The 20,627-nt window shown below is 38.9% G+C and overlaps 1 protein-coding gene across 2 annotated transcripts in view; it reads right to left on the bottom strand.

Annotated features, from left to right (window-relative positions):
* Window positions 1–20,627, bottom strand: part of grik2 (glutamate receptor, ionotropic, kainate 2) — a 227,643-nt gene that overhangs the window by 31,935 nt on the left and 175,081 nt on the right. For both annotated transcript variants that reach the window (XM_039651240.2, XM_039651241.2), the window contains exons 13-14: window positions 20,379–20,497; window positions 16,143–16,360 (exon numbers count right to left, since the gene is read on the bottom strand). In XM_039651240.2, coding sequence (XP_039507174.1) covers window positions 16,143–16,360; window positions 20,379–20,497 — 337 coding nt within the window. The remainder of the gene's footprint in view (window positions 1–16,142; window positions 16,361–20,378; window positions 20,498–20,627) is intronic.

Raw genomic sequence — 20,627 nt, 5'->3', positions numbered from 1 at the left:
ATTTGCCTAAAAAAGAAGTAATAAACAATACTTTCTGTGTGACGTTCTCCGGTGATCATTCTCATTTGATGATGCTATCTGTGCATTTGCGCTGATTTGAGATTGTTTGGATTGATTAGCAGTGATTTGTCGAATACTTTGATCATGTTGAAGTGTTCGCAGATTGCACTTCTCTTTAATCTGCTCTTGGTTCTCGATCTGTTCTGAGGCTTTGATTAATTTTCCGCACACTACAATCAGACCTGAAGCATTCTCTGCTGCGGCGGTTATTCTTAGATGACAAGACAATGAAAAAGAAACAAATTTATTATCTCTCCCGACACTGAGACGAATAGTAGAAAATTGGTTGATCCTGAAAAATAGACATTATTGTGGGAGTGATGTCAATGTAGCTAAAATACGGATATGGTCCAGAGTGAAAATATTTAACCAGCTTTTGGACTGAAAAGAAAAGGGACATCCGTCAACTTTCAATCAGAAACATCCAGAAAACACACAACATTATTGATGTATTGGATGTATGAAAGTAAACAGATGTCCGCCTGTTGTTGTTGACTGATACTGATGCGTTTCCTCGTCCACTGTCTGCAGGGATGATGTATGTTTTCTGAAGGCCCAAACCCTGAGATGAGTGAAGACCCTGGTACACTGGTGGAAACTGGTGTGACAAAATGGCGAACACTGGAGTTAAAAGCAGCTTCCAGGAAAAGTTCACTCTGACTGGTAAAAAACTTGGTCTGTGGTGATGATGTAATAGGTGGGTGTGGCTCTGAGGTAGTGTTGTAGTCAAGACCACCTAACCTGAGACCAAGACAAGACCAAGACCAGAGTGTATCGAGACCGAAACAAGACCAAGACTTTTAGGGGCCGAGACCAAGACAAGACCAAGACCAGAGTGTATCGAGACCGAAACAAGACCAAGACTTTTAGGGGCCGAGACCAAGACAAGACCAAGACTTTTAGGGGCCGAGACCAAGACAAGACCAAGACCGAGGGAGGGCGAGACCGAGTCAAGACCAAGACTTTTAGGGGCCGAGACCAAGACAAGACCAAGACTTTTAGGGGCCGAGACCAAGACAAGACCAAGACCGAGGAAGGGCGAGACCGAGTCAAGACCAAGACTTTTAGGGGCCGAGACCAAGACAAGACCAAGACTTTTAGGGGCCGAGACCAAGACAAGACCAAGACTTTTAGGGGCCGAGACCAAGACAAGACCAAGACCGAGGGAGGGCGAGACCGAGTCAAGACCAAGACTTTTAGGGGCCGAGACCAAGACAAGACCAAGACTTTTAGGGGCCGAGACCAAGACAAGACCAAGACCGAGGGAGGGCGAGACCGAGTCAAGACCAAGACTTTTAGAGGCCGAGACCAAGACAAGACCAAGACCGAGGGAGGGCGAGACCGAGTCAAGACCAAGACTTTTAGGGGCCGAGACCAAGACAAGACCAAGACTTTTAGGGGCCGAGACCAAGACAAGACCAAGACCGAGGGAGGGCGAGACCGAGTCAAGACCAAGACCAGCGCCCTACACAATAAAATTTGAAAAATGATCAAAAGAGATTGATCTGAAAGATCCACATTCCCATAAAAACAGAGATATTTAACACTCAAAGCTGAAATAAACCATCTTTATTCAATACACCTGGGTGACTTCCATCAGCTTAAAGAATGATGGGTGCTTCAAATTCCCTGACAATTAAAAAAGTATGCTACACCCATGTTAGCTAACCAAAACTTCATCCACGACTTCAAATCACCTCATCAATGTTAAAATGACCCAATCTAAAAGAACAGATAATAATCTTAATTGATGTCTAAATGTGTCTATATCTCTGCCCTAGAAAGCAGGCTTCTAGTATCCACAGCTGAATGTTAAGCAGTATGAGCCTACATTACAGTCTAATGGTCCATTATTCCTTAATAAACTTTAATGTTGTGTAGAACACATTAAACTGCATTTAAACTCTACTCATCACGTTGTGATCGTGAAGTACTACTACATAACGGTGTCATATTAAAACAAAAGACTATCGAACGCTTCAGGGGCTTGCGTTTCAAACTGAAATTCAATTTAGTTCTCTCCGGATTTAAAACGTTGGAGTAGTGCCATAAAAATAGATAATTCACATATTGCATATTCATTTTATATTCCTTATTACATATTTATCTTCTCGTAATAATACAATCATGGATTATTATGGGTTATTATGTTATTATCTCGTAATAATATAATCATGTAATCATACATCCTCAAGGGTGGACAAAAAAAAAAATCAACTGATCTCAATGGAAATAATTTAATAATTTAATAATTAAACGTTAGATGATTTTCAGTTCTGACCTGCATTTAAAAATTGACAACAGAAATAGTTATTATTAAAGGTATAGCGGAGGATTTTCTTTTTCCGGGTGGGTAGTCTATACTATTGGTCCACCTAAGTGTCAATCATTCTGGTGATATGTTTACGTGCTCATCCAACCCGATCTCACGACCAAGTCGTACGAATTCGACGAATGATTAAAAAGTGGCTAATTCGTAACAATTCATACGACCTCACTCGTACGAATTAATACGATTTTGCTAAATCGTACATATTTTACGAATTGGCCAATTCGTATGAATTCATACGAATGACCTACCCCTTACCCCGCCCCTAAACTTAACCATCACGTGGGTTTAGACAAATCGTACGAATTAGTACGAGTGAGGTTGTACGAATTAGTACGAATTAGCCACTTTTTAATCATGCGTCGAATTCGTACGAATTGGTCGTGAGATAGTGTTAGCTCATCCCTATGTAGTTTTCACTTTCAGGTGTATTATGTCGGAGTTGCGGTTTCAGCCATTCCTTTGAAAATGGCTGAGGGTCGAAAGAGAAAAAATGTATACGAAGTGTATGATAAGAAGAGAAAGGCCGCAGAATATAGAAACAAGACCAAAGAGATTTTGGGTTAATATCACATGCTGGCGTGCGCTAAAAGCACAGGTTGGGCTTCTCACTGATGCCGCAGTCGCGAAGATTCTACCAGTTTGTCATGCTATTTGGAGAAATCAATTTAAAATCAATAGTAAAAGTTAATGCAAGCTACTAGCCCTGGCACAAGTCATGCACCGCATAGACACGGTAAACATCTCAATTTGTCTAAAGTAGCCTTTTGACCAAATGATAAATGGTATCACCCTGAAATATTCTAAAACCTTGTGTGTGTATTATTACACAAATGCAACAAGCTACTTCTCCATTACATATGCAACTATGTATAAAAATAACGTATTATTAACAATGAGACATATTAGGTTAAGGACCAACGTAATAGCACTTCTTATATGTTGCCATGTAACGTAGTTGCGATTTGCAAAATAGTTTCCTCAGAACGTATTTGTACATACCATGTCTTGAGTCCTCGGTCCCTCAATCGATCAGTATAATAAGTAAATAAAACATGGAAGGGCATTTGACATGTTGTCTTTTTTATGAATGTTTTTGAGTTAGTTTATAATTTGCAACATAATTGTGTAAGGCGTAATAGGCGTTCCCTCTCGGGAGCAAGAGTGTTGTGTTTGTCCATGTGCATTTTTTTTTAAAAATTGGAGAGGGCGGGTCTTCTCTAAAATTCGGAAAGATCCTCCGCTATACCTTTAATTTATCATTTTTATCTATATGGTGTCACCTGTCTAACAGAGTTCGTATTTGATTCCATGTGAATTCCTCTTGAATTCAAAACAATGGTGCTCACAATATTTAATTAATTTCAATTGTTAATCGTTCATTTTGACAATCCCAATTGTAGCTCAGCGACCAGCATCTCCTCGCTGTATCTCGAGCTCGGCACTGATCATGATGCTGGAAGCGACAGCCGGCAGGTGGCTGTCCATTTTAACTCACATTCTCATTATATTGACACACGCATGAAGGACGGCGACAGTGTTTGTGGAGCTTCTAACAGGATAAATCTCTCGCCAGAATGTAAAGACATCGAAAAGATACTGCTAACTATTGGTTTTACGAAAAGCAGACACCTCGCCTGTCACGAGACAGAAACAGAGTGTGTATGTGCACAATGAAAGGCTTCTTAGAGCATCCACAGGGAAGGGCACGTGATTAAGCATGCATGCATGTGTGTGTGTGTGTAATGGCTGGAAGTCTCTTGGGACTCTATTGTTAGACTTGTCAAAATGCTTTTGATTAGGCTTTAAACACATTCCTGCACCTCTTCGAACTATTAAAGATGTGCCTTGTCTTTATACATCATTCACGATATTTAAATAAATATAAAGGTTTACAGAGAGTTAGCACAACTTCTATCGTCATATTTCAATGCATGTTTGAGCTGTATTAACTGAAAGCAACTTGCACTGACATATCTTAAAATAAACCAGTGCAACTCACGTTAGAGCTGCTTAAAATGTCCTCATCGAACTAAACTCTAATCCTGGCTTAATCTAAACCCTGTCTGTGAAATTTCTATTTTATTATAACAGATTATATTAGCAGTGGTATAACAGTAATTATTAATTGCATGGATCAGGGTTATTATAGTTAACTAAACCATAAAAAAAGAAAAAAAAGAAAATAAATATTATCTGTAATGAAATAAAACATTTAAAAACAAGCTAAAATTATTTTATTTCAGCTATAGCTGCCAAAGTATCATTTTTCACTTTCATTTAGTTCAACTTGATGTTTTAAAATAACTATAAAAAAAACATAAAAATAAATATTTATTTGTATTAATTTATATATATAAACATGGCCTAAATTGATTAAAATACAGTGAACTGAAAATGATAAACGATAATGAAAAATGATAAATAAATGAACTGTTTACCAATCAAGAACTAATTATTAATAGCATGGAGAATATTATTAACTAATAACTTTAAAATATATAGTTTTTATTATAATAGAAAATTACACCTTATTGTTATAATATTATGCCAGACTTATCCATTTAAAATATACATATTATTAGTTTTCGGCTATTCTATTCCAAAAATAATCTTTCAAATGTAATTCCCGCCACAGAATGAATGGTGATTGTGAATCACAAGGGTGTCGAGCATCATTGTTCCTCTCAACAGGAGGAGCTGCTCTCTTCAAGCGCCGTGATTCGCTTCCCGAGACTATCTCATCTCGACGGTCCAGGGGTCCGAGGACAGAAAAACTCACCGAGGATTGATAAGACCAAGATTGCTCGGGAAATATAAGGGTTTGAACCTGGGAAGTGGCCGCGGGTTCCACGAAAACTTTCTCAACAAATTAAAAAGACGATGATAGCAGCTGAGGTGGTCAGATGAGATCTGGACGAGCAAACCGTTCCTCTCACAGAGACACAGATGTGACTGATGAACGCGTCGAGGAAGTGATGAGCGAAGGTGTGCTCCTCTGTGTGAAAGGTTGCCACAGATTGTTTTGATACTGGAGGATAACAGAGGGAATGAGAGAGAGGTCAGGCTGCTTTCCCAGTGAGCCTGCTCCTCTTTTTGATCATAATATCTTTTGAAGCATAGAATGTGGCATACTAGATGTGACGGATAATAAGATGCCTCAGAGCAGAGAAGGACAAAGAAAGCAAACCTCCAGAGAAGAGGAGAACTATATCTGTCTTCTGTGTTCTCCACCTGCTTTCATGGGTTAAAATATTCTATAATTGAATGTGTCAGCCTCGGGGCAGTATGTTCAGCACAGGGAACGCTTGACTTCCAGATGGTGGCTGCTTAAAAGGGCCATAATCTTCTGCTAATATGATCCTGTAGCAGACCACAGAATCGAGAAATGCACACAAGAAAAGGTGAGGTCCAAGTTCAGTTTAATGGGGTAATCCGTACTCACAATCCAGCCAGGCAAAAGGTCAAGACAGTCCACAACACAAGAAACAACCAGGAGTGGTACAGAGACATTAAACAAGGAATCCACAACAATCCCAGAAACAGACGGGTACAAACAAGGTGAGAGCGACCCCATTGATTTCAATGGAGAAGCCTGATTATTGCACTTCCTGTCTGATGTCTGAGCGACTGCGCAGGCTCAAACTGAGCGTGACGGCAGTCGTAAACCTTCTAGTAGCTGTGCCAAGACAAATCCGAATCACCTAATTCCTCAAAAACGTTAAAATATGTTCTCCCGTTTCTTTTATGGACTCTCTCGATGGGCTTCTCCCTTGACTTTATCCCTCCATGTCCCCCCGATTGCCTCATAGACAGTAAAAGATTGCCGTGAGCTTCTATACTGTCAATACGGTAATGTCTCTATTGTGCGGCAGAAATTTGACGCCTACAAAAACGCCTTCTACGGGGCCTTAGCGTAAGATACAAAGTAATGGAGCATTTTATACATTGTCGTGTTTCTTTAGAAATAAATAATGGACAAAGGAAGTGTTCGGACGCTTTAGATGTAAAGTTATTCACTGTCAAAGTGACGCCAAAATGAATGGGAGTCAATGGGATGCTAACAGCAGGTGAAGTTCTGCTATGAAGGCTTAACTTCCGGCTAATGGATTACACCCTTGGTGCGAATGATCAGTGGTGAGTTCAGACAAAGGATTATGGGAAATGCAGTTCATAATGACAGTATGGGGAAAAGGACTCTAGTGGACACCCAGGGAACACCAACCAGACACTGTGACAGTCATGGCTGAAAATCTTTCTTTTTTTGAGCTAAAAGGGTTAATATTATACAACATGGAAGATCACATAAGTGTAGATTTATGTCACGTTTGATACACACACACATATTGAGGAGCCGTCCCCACCTGAGCACCACCTTCCCTGTTTATGTTGGACCCTTTATTCCCCTTTTTGGACATTTTCTTTATTATTATATTAAAGAGCCCCTATCATAGCATTTGAGATGTTCCTATTTTTGTTTTAGGAGTTCCCAAAAACAGTTTAACATGCATGCAAGGATAAAAAACACTTATAATATGCATTTATTTTTAACAGATTTGCAAAAAACAATTCATTTCATAGACTCAGAGTCGACTCTCACTTTTGAAAGACAATAACTTTATATACGGTGCACTTTCAGATATAAATCTTTGCAGGATGTTTTTATTCCCTTAGAGCTATAGTCCACACCATATGAACAGCCATTTTCAAAAATCCATGATAGGGGCTCTTTAATAAACGCCTCTCCAAGGTTTGACGCCACACCTATTTTAAGGATCTAAGCGCATTGTCTAAAGCACAGGACACTAAGTGCACTTGGGCGTCAAACCTTGGAGAGGCGTTTATTAATATAATAATAATGAAAATGTCCAAAAAGGGGAATAAGGTGTTGCTCAGATGGGGTGGGGGTGGGGATGGCACAGTGGATAAGACACATGCCTTTGGTGTGAGAGACACGGGTTCGAATCCTCTGTGAGACACCAATGTGTCCCTGAGCAAGACACTTAACCCCTAGTTGCTCCAGAGGCGTGCGACCTCTGACATATAGAGCAATCGTAAGTCGTTTTGGATAAAAGCATCAGCTAAATGAATAATAGTAAATGTAAATGTACTTTTGCTAGTTTAACAGCGGTGAAAATGGTCCGCTGCGGATTCTCTTAATGAGTAACGGGTGTGTTTTGGGTGTAACGTGCAATTAACCAATCAGAATCTCATCTCCCCATCACTTTAAAGGCCAGTTGCACTCGCGCCATGTCGGATCGACTATTTACTTGGAATTTGCAAGTGGAAAGACTGAATGCTTCTTTAGCGAGGAAACGGATGTGCTCGCGCGCAAGGTTAAAGCGGGACCGGGTTTCAGTTGGTCAATGGCTCAGTCTTCTTCAATTGTCTCAAAATAGCAATGCTTGTTCTCAGACCAGCAGCCCATGGGGGAACAGATGGGCACAAATACACTTGCTAAATAAACAACGTGGCGTGAAGATGAAAACTGCGTCTGGCTGAAACTAGCAAAAAACACTTGCTCATCGCTGGGTGTGTGATAGGGCCCACTGTGTCTGTTGTTTGCTCATCCTCGCCACATACACGATGTATATTGTTCATATATGAACAATAGAAAACTCAACACTGCATACCGTGACATAATAGCAGAGGGATGTTGGGGTTTGCTCCACTGCCATCGACTCTTGCTGTGAGAAATAAAGCCAGTATAGATCTGGCAGAAACAGAGTGATACAAATTGTGAAACTGCTATTAGTAGAAATTTTGCATTTATCTCTCAACCAATCAGATTCAAGACACAGAACTAACTGCTGTGCACACACACTTTATTGGGTACAATGCATTTAGGCAAGTGGTCAAGGTGATCCGCGGAAGTTCAAACTGCACTCTTAGAAGAAAAGGTTCTATCAGCGCTACGTATTTGGAACCCCAAAAAGGTTCTATGCACTCTTAAAAAAAGGGGTTCCTCTGGGTTCTATATAGAACCCTGGGGTTCCATACTTGGCCAATAGAACCTTTTACCAAAAAAAAAATGGTTCTATATAAAACCATTTTGGAGTTCCATATATGAAGCGGGGGATGGAACCATTTCTGGTTCTAAATAGAACCATTTCTTCTAAGAGTGTGATTGTTGGTGTCAGATGGGCTGGTCTGAGTATTACACTGGGATTTTCACATACAAAGAATGGTCAGAAACAACAGAAAACATTCAGTGAGCGGTAGTTCTTTTGGAAGAAAAACTGGTTTTGAGGAGTTCACTTTACTCAAATGTCCTCCAGTCTTCAGATCTCAGGTCAGTAGAGCAGCTTTGGGATATGCTAGAACGGGAGATTCACTTCATGGATGAGCAGCCGACAAATCTGCAGTAACTGTATGCTTCTATCATGACAATATGGATAGATATGTTGAATCTATCCCACAAAGAATCAAGGCAGTTATGAAGGCTCAATCTGGTTCTAATAAGGTAAGCCCTCAGTAAAAGAAGAATGCAAACACCAAGGTTCCCAGGCTTGATTTCACTGTTATTGCGTGCAGTGTTGTCAGAATAGGCAAATGCTTTTTAACTGATAGTTTTCTCAGGATGGAAGAGACTCTTGATGTGTACTGTAATTTAGATAAAGTTACAGTAACTGGTGGGTGTGATTATAGCTAACCTCCTGTATAATCTGCTTTAATGACATACAGTTAAAGTGAACTCTGTCGTTTGTCACCAGGGTCTAAATTTAATCGGGGCTTCGGGCAAAAATTTAACCAAAAATGACTGTTATGTCAAGATAAGGGGACAAAAAAAAAAAAAAACAGCCCAATTAAAGTAATTCTAAGATGACTGTCGTGATTAAAGTAAAATGTGAAATTGAATAATAAGTGGTGATTGTGGCATTACATTTAAGTCGCATCAGATTTACTTTCACGCGATTTTTGCAGCGTTGAGCATTATAACCAATCACACACGTTTCTGTTGAGCTTATGAATGCAGTGGCCAATCAGATTAGTCACCATTGAAAACACTGGCGTTTTGTTCAGTGCACATGCTCATTGACTGAATTATGCACTCTTATGGATTCTCCCATCATAAACAACAACGTGCAGATGTGATGAAAGAGGAATTTGATTTTTCCGTGCACACACAGTCTGGCACACAAGCTTAGAAAAGTTCCTGTTTCGATGAAGCCCCTCCTTTCCGAAATATGAAATGTGCTGTGATTGGTCAGCTGACCCAGTGTGCACTTTGGGAAATGCCACACCCCTTCATAACATTTGAGTTATCAAAGATCACAGTCTCCAGAATACTGAACTACATTTCCCATCTATCCTCCTCTCAGTCTGAGTCCCATCCCTGATTACCTGCACAGGTGCAGCCACTTATCTCCTGTATATAAGCTGCTTGCTTGCATGGCTCCCTGCGAAGTCTTGTATCAACCCCGGCATACACTTCTGAGCATTCCACGTCCTATTGTCTTTCCTGGTTTTCCTGATCCTTGTCTACACCTCTGGTCTACGAGTTATTGTCTGCTCCCTGCCCCGACCCCAGCCTGGTATTGACTCTGAGTTTGGATTTGCCCTTCAATCCTGTTTTCACTGATATTTCTCTGTGTGCATTCAGTAAATAAAGCTACTGCAAATGGATCCGCACGCCTCTGACTCATTGTTACAATTTGTGATCCACAAACTTTCAGGAGAAGCATTTCTGCATATAGCCTGCATTGTGGTTTTGGAAGCTGTTCTCTGTAAAATGTGCAGCGCACACATAGATATTAGAGTTATAATGATCAACAGTGTTTTTAAAATAAATGTTAACCACTCTTTTAAGTTTGCCAGCCTTAGGAATGTCAAACAAATGAGTTTTGGAAACTGGGTGGAAAAAAAACATTGTCTCTTTGACATAGCGACAACACGGTCTTCTCTAGCGCAGCTCAAGCAGGCATTGCCCCCTTTTTTTTTTTTTTTTTTTTTGCACATTTCGTGGGTGGGAATTATTCAAATGAGTAGCATTTTTGGACTCCAACACATTTTTTTCCATGCTTTATGAAGTCACAGAGTCATTCATTGTAGTTCTAGGACTCTGGTAAATAAAATATCTTCCGTTCAAGGGACTTTGAACTTTGCAACCTTGCAAATCTTTTTTTTTTTTTTATGTTCAAATAGCAACACACACTAACTAAAGTTGAAAATGTGAAAATGCATTAGAAGGTCATTTAATGTATTCCGTTACGATTCTAAATAATTGGTTAAATTTAAGTCTTTGACATAAAAAAACGTTTGAAACAAAAAACCTGATTAATAAAATTGCATTTACAAAAGAAAAATGCCCATTGAAATCAATTCAACCTTTACGCATTCTCTCATTGACCCACAAAGCATGGCTTTTACAGGACGGGTGCAGTATATTGAGGAACGCAGTCCATAAAAGAGTGATCAAAGGATTAAAATTGTGAGCTCCCATTAGCGCAGTCATCCAACTCAAACTCCCCAGTGCCTCATCAGACACTCGCTGGCGGCCATTTCAGTGAACCTCAACATATATTATTAAAATCAGTTTTTCAGCAATAAACCCAAAGATGCTAAAAACCACCAACAGCTTTGAGGTCTAGGGAATGCAGAGTTTGAAATGATCGCTCTGACCAGAGTCACACAGGTGGTCTGGTATAAAAGCAAAACCAGGCAATCTCATTCCACCCGGTTGTTAAGTCTGATGTCACCGAGATCCCAAAAGCAAACAATAAAGTGTGCTAATATACACTCATGGTGTGCTCAGACACAATAATGATCCTCGCCTTTATCTCCATACCAAATCTCAGTTGGCCAGAGAGTGACTCATCTTTTCTAAATCCTTCAAATATTGGTGTTCAGGACATTGTGAGCCTACAGTTTTAAAAGTTAGCCTAAATTTGTGCTATAAAAGAAAAATTCTCTAAAACAGCCATTGAGATATTTTTCTCAATTGAAACGAAGTAGAGGCTTGGACTCGGAAACAGTACTCGTTACATTTTAAATTTAATAGATAATAGAAGACACAATAAGGACAAATTAAACAAACAAACAAAACAAATTACAGTACAGTACACTTTAAAAAATATTCAACAACATATTTTCTTTTGTCAAATCAACTTTATAATAATTTATTTAGTTGAGATAACTTATTATTTTGAGTTTCTGATGATTAAATTAATCTCCTTCATTGTATTAACTCACTTTTTCCAGTTCAATCAACTTAATATTTTAAGGCAACCAGGCTACTTACTTTAAGTTAAACCAACAATATTTTTTAAAGTGTAGTAATCACAACATTTTTTCTTTTGTCAAATCAAATTAAATAATTTATGTAGTTCAGATAACATATAATTTTGAGTTTCTGATGATTAAATCATTCTCCTTCATTGTATTAACTCACTTTTTCCAGTTCAATGAACTTAAAATTTTAAGGCAACCAGGTTACTTACTTTTTTTTAAGTTAAACCATCAATATTTGTTTACAGTGTAGCAAGAATGATAATTTTAATCTTGGAGGTGGCATATTATGTTGAATCTTTTTAACAAATAACTGCGTAACATTTTTCAAATATTACATTAAAACAAGAAAAAAAATTCTCATATATGTGTATATACTCAAAATATGTAAGCATTTGAATTTGTTCTTAACCTTGTTCTAATACTAATGAATTTGGACTATAAATGAGTGACCACATACTCGAGGTTAGTAATTTGCATCAAATACGTCCAAACAATCAGCATACAAGGGCTTTTCGTCACTTTCAGCCTTTTGTCACTTTCAGAAATCATATGCTACACTGTGCGGGAAAGATCCTTGAGCACGTACACAATTTAATCTTAGGATAATTAGAAAGCAACCCCAAGCATGTGATTATTGCAAATGTGTGGTTTCAGTTTATTCCTACATTTTTCGTATACGTTCAGAATAAACTTTTGTGTGATGATGCATGATCTGTTCAAAACAGGCTTATTGGAAAAATGTGCCTCTACCTACAGTGCATTTTTGCTCCCAAAACCAAACTCGCAATACACAAATCACTGCCGTTTCCAACTGAAATGATCGCTAGAGACAGTAAAATTGCAGCCACTTTTGTTCATTTTGACGCAAAATGATGATTAAGTAGATTATACCTTATTTTTGTGTGGTTCCTTGCTCAATGTTTTGACCTCAAAACAGTTTTACCAGTTCAAGTACGAGTCCCGTGAAACATGATTCACAATAAAAGAGCTCAAAGACTCATATAAGCAGCTAAAATGGCACTGTTACTTCAGCAAATGTGTTCTTAACTCACGTTTGCTTTTGTTAACACTATCAAGTATGTTTATGGTTTAGATGATAAGGTTTATTTTCAGATACAATAGAGCATTAAAGGAGTAGTTCATTTCTGAAAAAAACTTGCTGATAATTTACTCACCCCCATGTCATCCAAGATGTCCATGTCATTGTTCAGTTGAAAAGAAATTAAGGTTTTTGATGAAAACATTCCAGGATTTTTCTCCATATAATGGACTTCAATGGGAACCAAACGGTTCAAGGTCCAAAAGACAGTTTCAGTGCAAACTGTTCAAAGGGCTTTAAACAACATCAGACTATGAATAAGGGTCTTATCAAGCGAAACGATCGCTCATTTAATAAATAAATAACAAAGTTTAAGTTTTATAAGCTCAAATGCTCGCCTTGCTCTGTTCTGTGATGCGCGTTCGTGACTCTCCTGTTTATCAAAATGAACGAATCTTTTTTCGAGTCGGCCTAGATAAGACCCTTATTCATCGTCTGGAATCGTTTAAAGTCCTTTGAAGCTGCACTAAAACTCTCATTTGGACCTTGAACCGTTTGGTTCCCATTGAAGTCCATTATATGGAGAAAAATCCTGGAATGTTTTCATCAAAAACCTTAACTCATTTTCGACTGAAGAAAGAATGAAATGGACATCTTGGATGACATGGGGGTGAGTAAATTATCAGCAAAAGTTTTTTTTTTTTTTTAACTGAACTACTCCTTTAACCTTTTAGTGCACCTCACTGGACATGTTCGTGAAAATATTGGTGCATAGATTTCGCACACAAATGTGTGTGTACACGATTGGTGAATGAGAACCAATATTTGAGATTATATAGCAGTAGATCGGGGTTTGTAACAACAGCAAATCAATAGAAGCTATCGAAGCCAGCGATGAACGTACAGATGTAAAGAACCTAAAACTATTTCAGCCACGAGGGGTTTCAGTGTTTGATATGGTTCTAAATTCCTTTAATTACAGAACATAAAAGGAACCTATTTAATTTAAAGTGTTCTCGATACTATTGAGTTCTGTGACTGTCTCTCTGTAGCGCATTATACAGAATCAATAAAGGCAGTTTATCAAACCGTCAATCATCCGCACTGCCACTCAATCACTCAATACATCAGCACCTGCTAAAAGAGCACATGTGTTCAGCGCTCAGAACATCTGCTGCTCCTGGAGGAAATCTGACGGGAATGGATTATAGGCGTTGTCAGGAACAGGATGCTTTAAAGGAGCTCTCTCCAGTAATCTGCTCTAATCCGGTTGCCAATTCCTTCAGGAATCGCTTGTATCATAAATATAATCTGATTGTACAAACACATTTTTTTTCTTTAGAAATAAACTGTGCTGGTGAATTAATCAGAACAAGACCAGAAATGATGGCTAATTTGGGCACATTCATGAATGTTGATTAATGCACACTGTCCCTTTTTGAAATAAAATGAATTACAGATTAAAAATGAATTATATATCACAGAAGAACATATTAATGAAGTAAAAAAAAAAACCAGATGGTCGTATATCTCTGTATATTTAGAAGAACATATTACAGAGGCGGATAGGAACGACAAAACCTGCTTTGTAACAGCTGGCTGAGTATTTCACTGAACTGGTCACAAATGGGGACAGTCTGTGATCTCAAAGCAAAAATATTGACTTAATAAGATTATTTTGCTCTTACAGTGAACATGTTCATTCCCCTCTGGACTGAATAAAGAAATGCAGAGTGGATCTCCACATAGAGCACTGAACATTGCAGTCATTGAATTATGATTTCAACCTTTGCACCTCCAGCAGTCCAAAGCAGTAAAAGCTCAGAAACACAACCTCAATTATTAGGTCAAGTTTAAAAACATTGCAAACATCACATTCAAACCATGACACCACTATTCAACGTTCCAGACCATCTGACCAGCAAAATGTCTCTTCACCAGATGCTCAAATTAATATTAAAAATACTAGCCTGTCTTTGACCTTCCTGGTGACTCAGTTAGTAAAGCTTCAATCAATCAAAAATTGAATTAAATCAAATCAAATTACTGAAGGATAATGTGGAGTTAGCTGGTCATTATCACAAAAATAAACCCAGTGGACATCACAGGGCGATCCGGTTATGCGTCATCCTTAAATGTACATTCTAGTGTACCAGAAGCTCTCATCTAAACTCTCCTCTGTCCTCATGAAGAGATATTGAAACTGAGACCGCTGATCCACTAGCAATCTTGCACGCCACACTCTTAGAAGAAAAGGTTCTATATAGAACCTTAAAAGGTTCTAAAGCTCTACGTATTTGGAACCCCTAAAATGCAATGCATGTGAATGATCACAAAATTCCAGATATGGGGGTTAAAAAATGTAATTAATCAATATCACACGAAGAGTGCCATTTCAGTTTTTATCCTCCAAAAATCTGCATGATTAAAATGTGATATTAAGTTACTACTGTACAACAGTTTAATAAACAATAATTTAATTACAACAACAAAATGTTGCAGAATAATGTAATATATGAATGAATAATAGCCTATAAAGAACTTTTGTGCCAAAAGTGTTCTTTCTTGTCATTATAGAACATTTTTAGCATAAAATGTCCTTTGGAGTTGAGTAAAGAACCCTATGCTACATATATAGAACCCTTTTTTCTAAGAGTGAGGTGCACACACTCTTAGAAAAGGTTCTATATAGAACCTTAAAAGGTTCTATCAGCGCTAAGTATTTGGAACCCCTAAAAGATTCCATACAGAACCGTTTTTAAGTGTTCAATAATAAGAACCCTTTAGGGTTATTTGTAACCATGAAAAAGGTTCTATATGGAACCTTTTGGGTTCATGCATTGTCAATTGTTTTGTCCTTTCCGGATTGAATATTTAATAGTATTGACAAACATCAAGACCCTAAAATGTATTTATGAATGCATGTGAATGATCACAAAGTATGGGGGTTAATATCACACGAAGAGTGCCATTTCAGTTGTTCTCATCCAAAATCAGCATGATTAAAACGTGATATTAAGTTACTACAACAGTTTAATAATCAATAATTTAATTACAACAACAAAATGTTGCAGAATAATGTAATACATGAATGAATAATAGCCCATAAAGAACCTTTGTGCCAAAAGGGTTCTTTTTTGTCATTATAGAACCTTTTTTAGCATAAAAGGTTCTTTGGAGTTGAGTAAAGAACCCTATGCTACATATATAGAACCCCAATGAACCCTTTTTTTCTAAGAGTGCAGGTTTATATATTTCGACATACAGAGAAAAGTACTGCAACATTATTACATTTCTCAATGAGAGCAGCATCAGCATTTCTCTGTTCCCACTCTCTGGATTTGAATGGCCTGGAACCCCCGTTCATGTGGTGGAAATGATCAGAACAGTTTGAGAATTGGGACTCGTCCAAGCCATTTTGGTGGAAAAACGCTATTGTTTGATGTTAATCATGTTACAAGTGATATGACGGCCTCAACTTACCTTAAAGAAGGTCATTGTAGAGCCGTCCTCAACCACTCCATACTCAATCTTGGTCTGCTTGGCCAGGTCATCAGCCGAGTCAATGGGAGACTCCATTCTCTCCACAGTGAGGAAGGCGGCTAGGTTGGCCGTGTAGGAGGAGATGATGATTAGGGTAAAAAACCACCAGATTCCCCCCACTATCCTGGTGGAAAGGGCTTTGGGCATGAGCTCAGATCCTAGTAGAGAGGAGCAGAGATAGTAGTCAGGGTAAAGCAGTGATTTCAATGTGAGGACCAGAACCAGATGCACAGGTCTAACCTACTGTAGTCCAGATAACTAGTTTGCAGGGAAAGGCTTTGCCTTTTGACAAGTGGGATGATGTATATATATGTATGTGTTAGTAGAATTTATGTGGCCAAATTTAATTAGATTACAGACTCTCATTTTTGTATTAAAGCATAAAGGACTCATCATTTATCTTTGAATTGCCCTACACTCTTCTATCCATTTGGCTTGTGGGTAAAAGCCAAAATGAAGAGCCATTTTATGTTACAGCCCAAGTATCATTTTCTGTTCTCCCTTAATCAAGTTGTCACCCTGGTCATGCTTAGGAAATTAATCGAAAAGGGGGGAAAGTAGGGGAAATAACTAGAGGACAATAGCGCAAGGAAATAACTGGCACCTTTTCTCAAGTTTTGCGGTTCATTGTACGCTTTGAGTCCATGGCAAAACACAAAGGACTGTAAGAACGATTAGCCATTACATGAATTACAATTGAACTCCAAACTTAGGTCTGAGCAGACTGGTAATGCTTTTGTGACCTATCAATCAAGTCCAGAGTTTGGATATTTTGGAGTTTGGAGAGAATCTCCTTTCCCTTACATACACTAGCAGTTCATTTGTTAAAGGTGATGTGTTTATTTTCTTCAATGCTGAAAGACGTTCTCTTATCCTATCCACAGAGACAACTACTGTATATCTGAAGCATTCATCGACCATAGGCTGACTTTCTAAGTGCAAACACTGTGGTGCTTGAGCATCCAACATGTGGCTCAAACAATTGCGTAAGTTTTGGACAGGAATACCCGTTTATCCAAACAAGTAGTTAGGAGCAGTAGTTAGAGGCACATATTTTACACATTTCAACTTTAGCGGACAAGATGCCTTAAAGAATCAAACATACAGTCGTGTCAAAACAGCATAAAAACCTTGCCATTTCAAAGTGTCACCATACTGGACCATTTGGTCAGGGTGACCTTATATAACCTGGTTGGGGCTGACTGTCATGTACCCAAGGTAACGTCATGTCCAAGCACGCCATCCCACAGTTTTCTCGGAGCTGACAAGCCATGGGCAGGGGAGCCTCTCTACAATGTAGTGTTACTCACTCATCAAGAGACATGCATACAGTCATCATACACAAACCCTGCTCATTTTGCCCTCAGCCTGATGCCACATCTTCTCTTCCAAAACTCAAAGCGGAGCCTGAACAAAGGACAGTCCCAATGGCATCCTAACATTGTGTTGTCAATGGGTGAAGCTGTTGGAAAATAATTCACAATGATCCAGTTCACTTTTAATGACCTCTGCTTACTGATGATTCCTTGTTAATAGTGCCAATCTCGTGGGGTTCAGTAGGTTACCTGCTCTTGGGGCTGAGAAGGCGTACACTGAGAAACCCACACTTTTACTTATTCTCATATGTTCAGAGGTCATCAACCCTGTTCCTCGAGACTCACTGTCCTTTAGAGATGAGCTCCAACTCTAATAAAACACACCTACAGCAAATTAAGCTCTTCGGGATCGCTTGAAAATCACAAAATAAACTTTGCTGGACAGTTAGCCTCCAGGAGCAGGGGTGAAGACTTCTGCTTTAGTCGGAGGCTGACAAACTTCTAATATTCCGTGTCAAAACAGATATCCATGCTGTCCACATTGCACAGCTCTTTGTAATCTCTTGAACAAAGTAGACTCACATGGTTAATGTTACATATCAATCCAATCCCAGCGGCAAATCATTCCATTTGATGGATGCAGTGCAGATTCAAACATTACCCATGCTACTTTGCAAACAAGGGCCTGGTGTCTCTCATTACTCAACCAAATCTTATTATGCTAGTCTGATGCAACACAAAGGCATGCAGGTTGCATGTGTCATTGTCCTTCATTCATCATAGGCCTTTCTCAATCTCAAACATATGCGTCCCACAGTTGAGAAGATGTGGCATGAGGATTTGGTAGGATTGGGGTTAGAAGTCAACAACACACATGTCAGTCTAAGACAGACGACATGACCGAGAGTTAGTCTTTGTGTCATTCCGCCGTTTTCTGCATGAATTTGGACTTACCTTCTCAGAACTCTGATGAGCAAGAGAACAGTGGTTATGGAAAAGTTTTGCATGCAACGAATGAATCCCTGATCCTCATTCCCAGTGGTTCCCAAACTAGAGTACGCGTATCCCTGGCGAGACTTGAAATGACAGAGGGTATATGCAAACCAAAGCTGAGTTCATTTAATTTTACCCCAACTTAAAATAACACTAAAACAGAGGATGCATTTCTAACAGGCACAATGCTGCCCCTAGTGTGAAAACAGGAAAAAGGGTAGTGAGGTAAACAGTCAAATACAAGTCAAAACTGACTGCATACACACAAGCAGTGTGCATATGATAGTTAGCCTTAGCAAATCTACATTACTGCCATTCAATATACCGTTAAAAGTGGGGGTTCGGCACTTATTAGCGTGAATAACAACTACTGTGCAAAGAGATCAATTTAAGACTCAAACTCACTTAAATGCAAAATTCTAGTTTTTAATCTGAGCAGGAATGCAATTTTTCCAGAATATCTACATGATTGCAAATTGACTTAAACAATTCAACCAACAAAAGGTTATTTTTTTAGTGACGTAGCCTATATTTTAATCAAAAATGGTCAAAATCGTTTGCTTTATTTTCTGCGAAACAATAGTTCAAACAAACAGGAGAACTGCTGTGCATCTCCAAGCAACGAATCGTAAAAGTCGATTCAATGACCCATTCATAAATACAGCCATCTGATTCGTTACTGAATGAACGACTTGGTGAATTACTCATTAAGACACTGACTTGCTGCCACCTACGGGTGGTGTTAGTTTAAATAATAACACTTTGTTTTCATCATAATTTATTGCTTTATTATTTTAATAATAAAATAAATGGAATTTTATGTATATGACAATACATAACACACATTTAATAGGGTTAGAAAATGCACAATTTAAGGAGGAAAACGTTGTTCCTTAATGGAATAGGTATGACCGCAGTCCAAGGGGTACGCAGAAAGGGTTAATTCACCCAAAGAATTAAAATTATGTCAGTAATTACTCACCCTTATGTTGTTCCAACCCCGTAAGACTTTGGCTCATCTTCGGAACACATATTAAGATATTTTTGATTAAATCTGAGAGCTGTCTCACTCCCCCATAGGCTTTTAAGGGATTGAAACTTGCCGGCCCAGAAAAGTTAGTAAAGACATTGTTAAAATAGTCCAAGTGACGACAGTAGCTCAACCTTAAGTTTATCAAGCGACAAAAATACTTTTTGTGCGCAAACAATTCGGTCACCCAGGAAATGCACACTTTAGGACAATTTTAAACATTACATCGAGACCCATCTGCGTCTTCTCAGTTCTCGCAAATGCGTCGTGTCGCTCTCGTGGACTCGCGTCTAAGGCCCACACGAAAGACAATTAATAGCTTTTCAATTTATGCTTTTCACATAAAAAGTATTCTCGTCGCTTGATAAACGTAAGGTTGAGCCACTGACGTCACAATATTTTAACAATGTCTTTACTAACTTTCTGGGCCGGGAGAGGCAATTACCTAGAAGCCTATGGAGGAGTGAGACAGCTCTTAGATTTCATCAAAAATATCTTAATATTTATTCCGAAGATGAACGAAAGTCTTACGGCGTTGGAACGAAATGAGGGAGAGTCGTTACTGACAGAATTTTCATTTTTTGGTGAACTAACTCTTTAAATGTCTGGGGTACGACACTCTACAAAGTTTGGGAACCACTGCTCTACCCAACACCCACCAATAAACACTTTCAAGTCCCACACAGCCCCATTCATACCATTGGCCAGCAACCAATTTGCTTCTAGAACTACATGCACAGAGGCACCCATGCATCATAGTGGGCCTGACAACAGCAAGTTGGGACCCCCAGCAAAAGAGTGGGATGTGTGCTAAGAGGGGCAGGCAGAGGCGTCTACCTTGCTGCATGAGAGCTCCAACTCCGAACCAGAAACTATTTAGCAGGGTGAAATTGTTTTCCACCACGTCCGAGTCGGGGTTGCACGGGTGGGGGTTATACCATTCGTAGGGGCTAAACCTGTGATGAGCGACACAGAACACAGATACATTTTACTCCAAATGCTGTGGTACATTGAAGAAAAATGAAGGAAAGGCGGGTCAACCTATCGAGACACAAGGAGAAAGAGACAGGTTAGCATAAACATCAG

This window comes from Pimephales promelas, chromosome 12, assembly GCF_988280905.1.
Source record: "Pimephales promelas chromosome 12, fPimPro1.hap1.1, whole genome shotgun sequence".
NCBI classification, from domain to species: domain Eukaryota; kingdom Metazoa; phylum Chordata; class Actinopteri; order Cypriniformes; family Leuciscidae; genus Pimephales; species Pimephales promelas.
The sequence above is the reverse complement of the archived record's forward strand: the minus strand, read 5'-3'. Positions and strand labels throughout refer to the sequence as shown.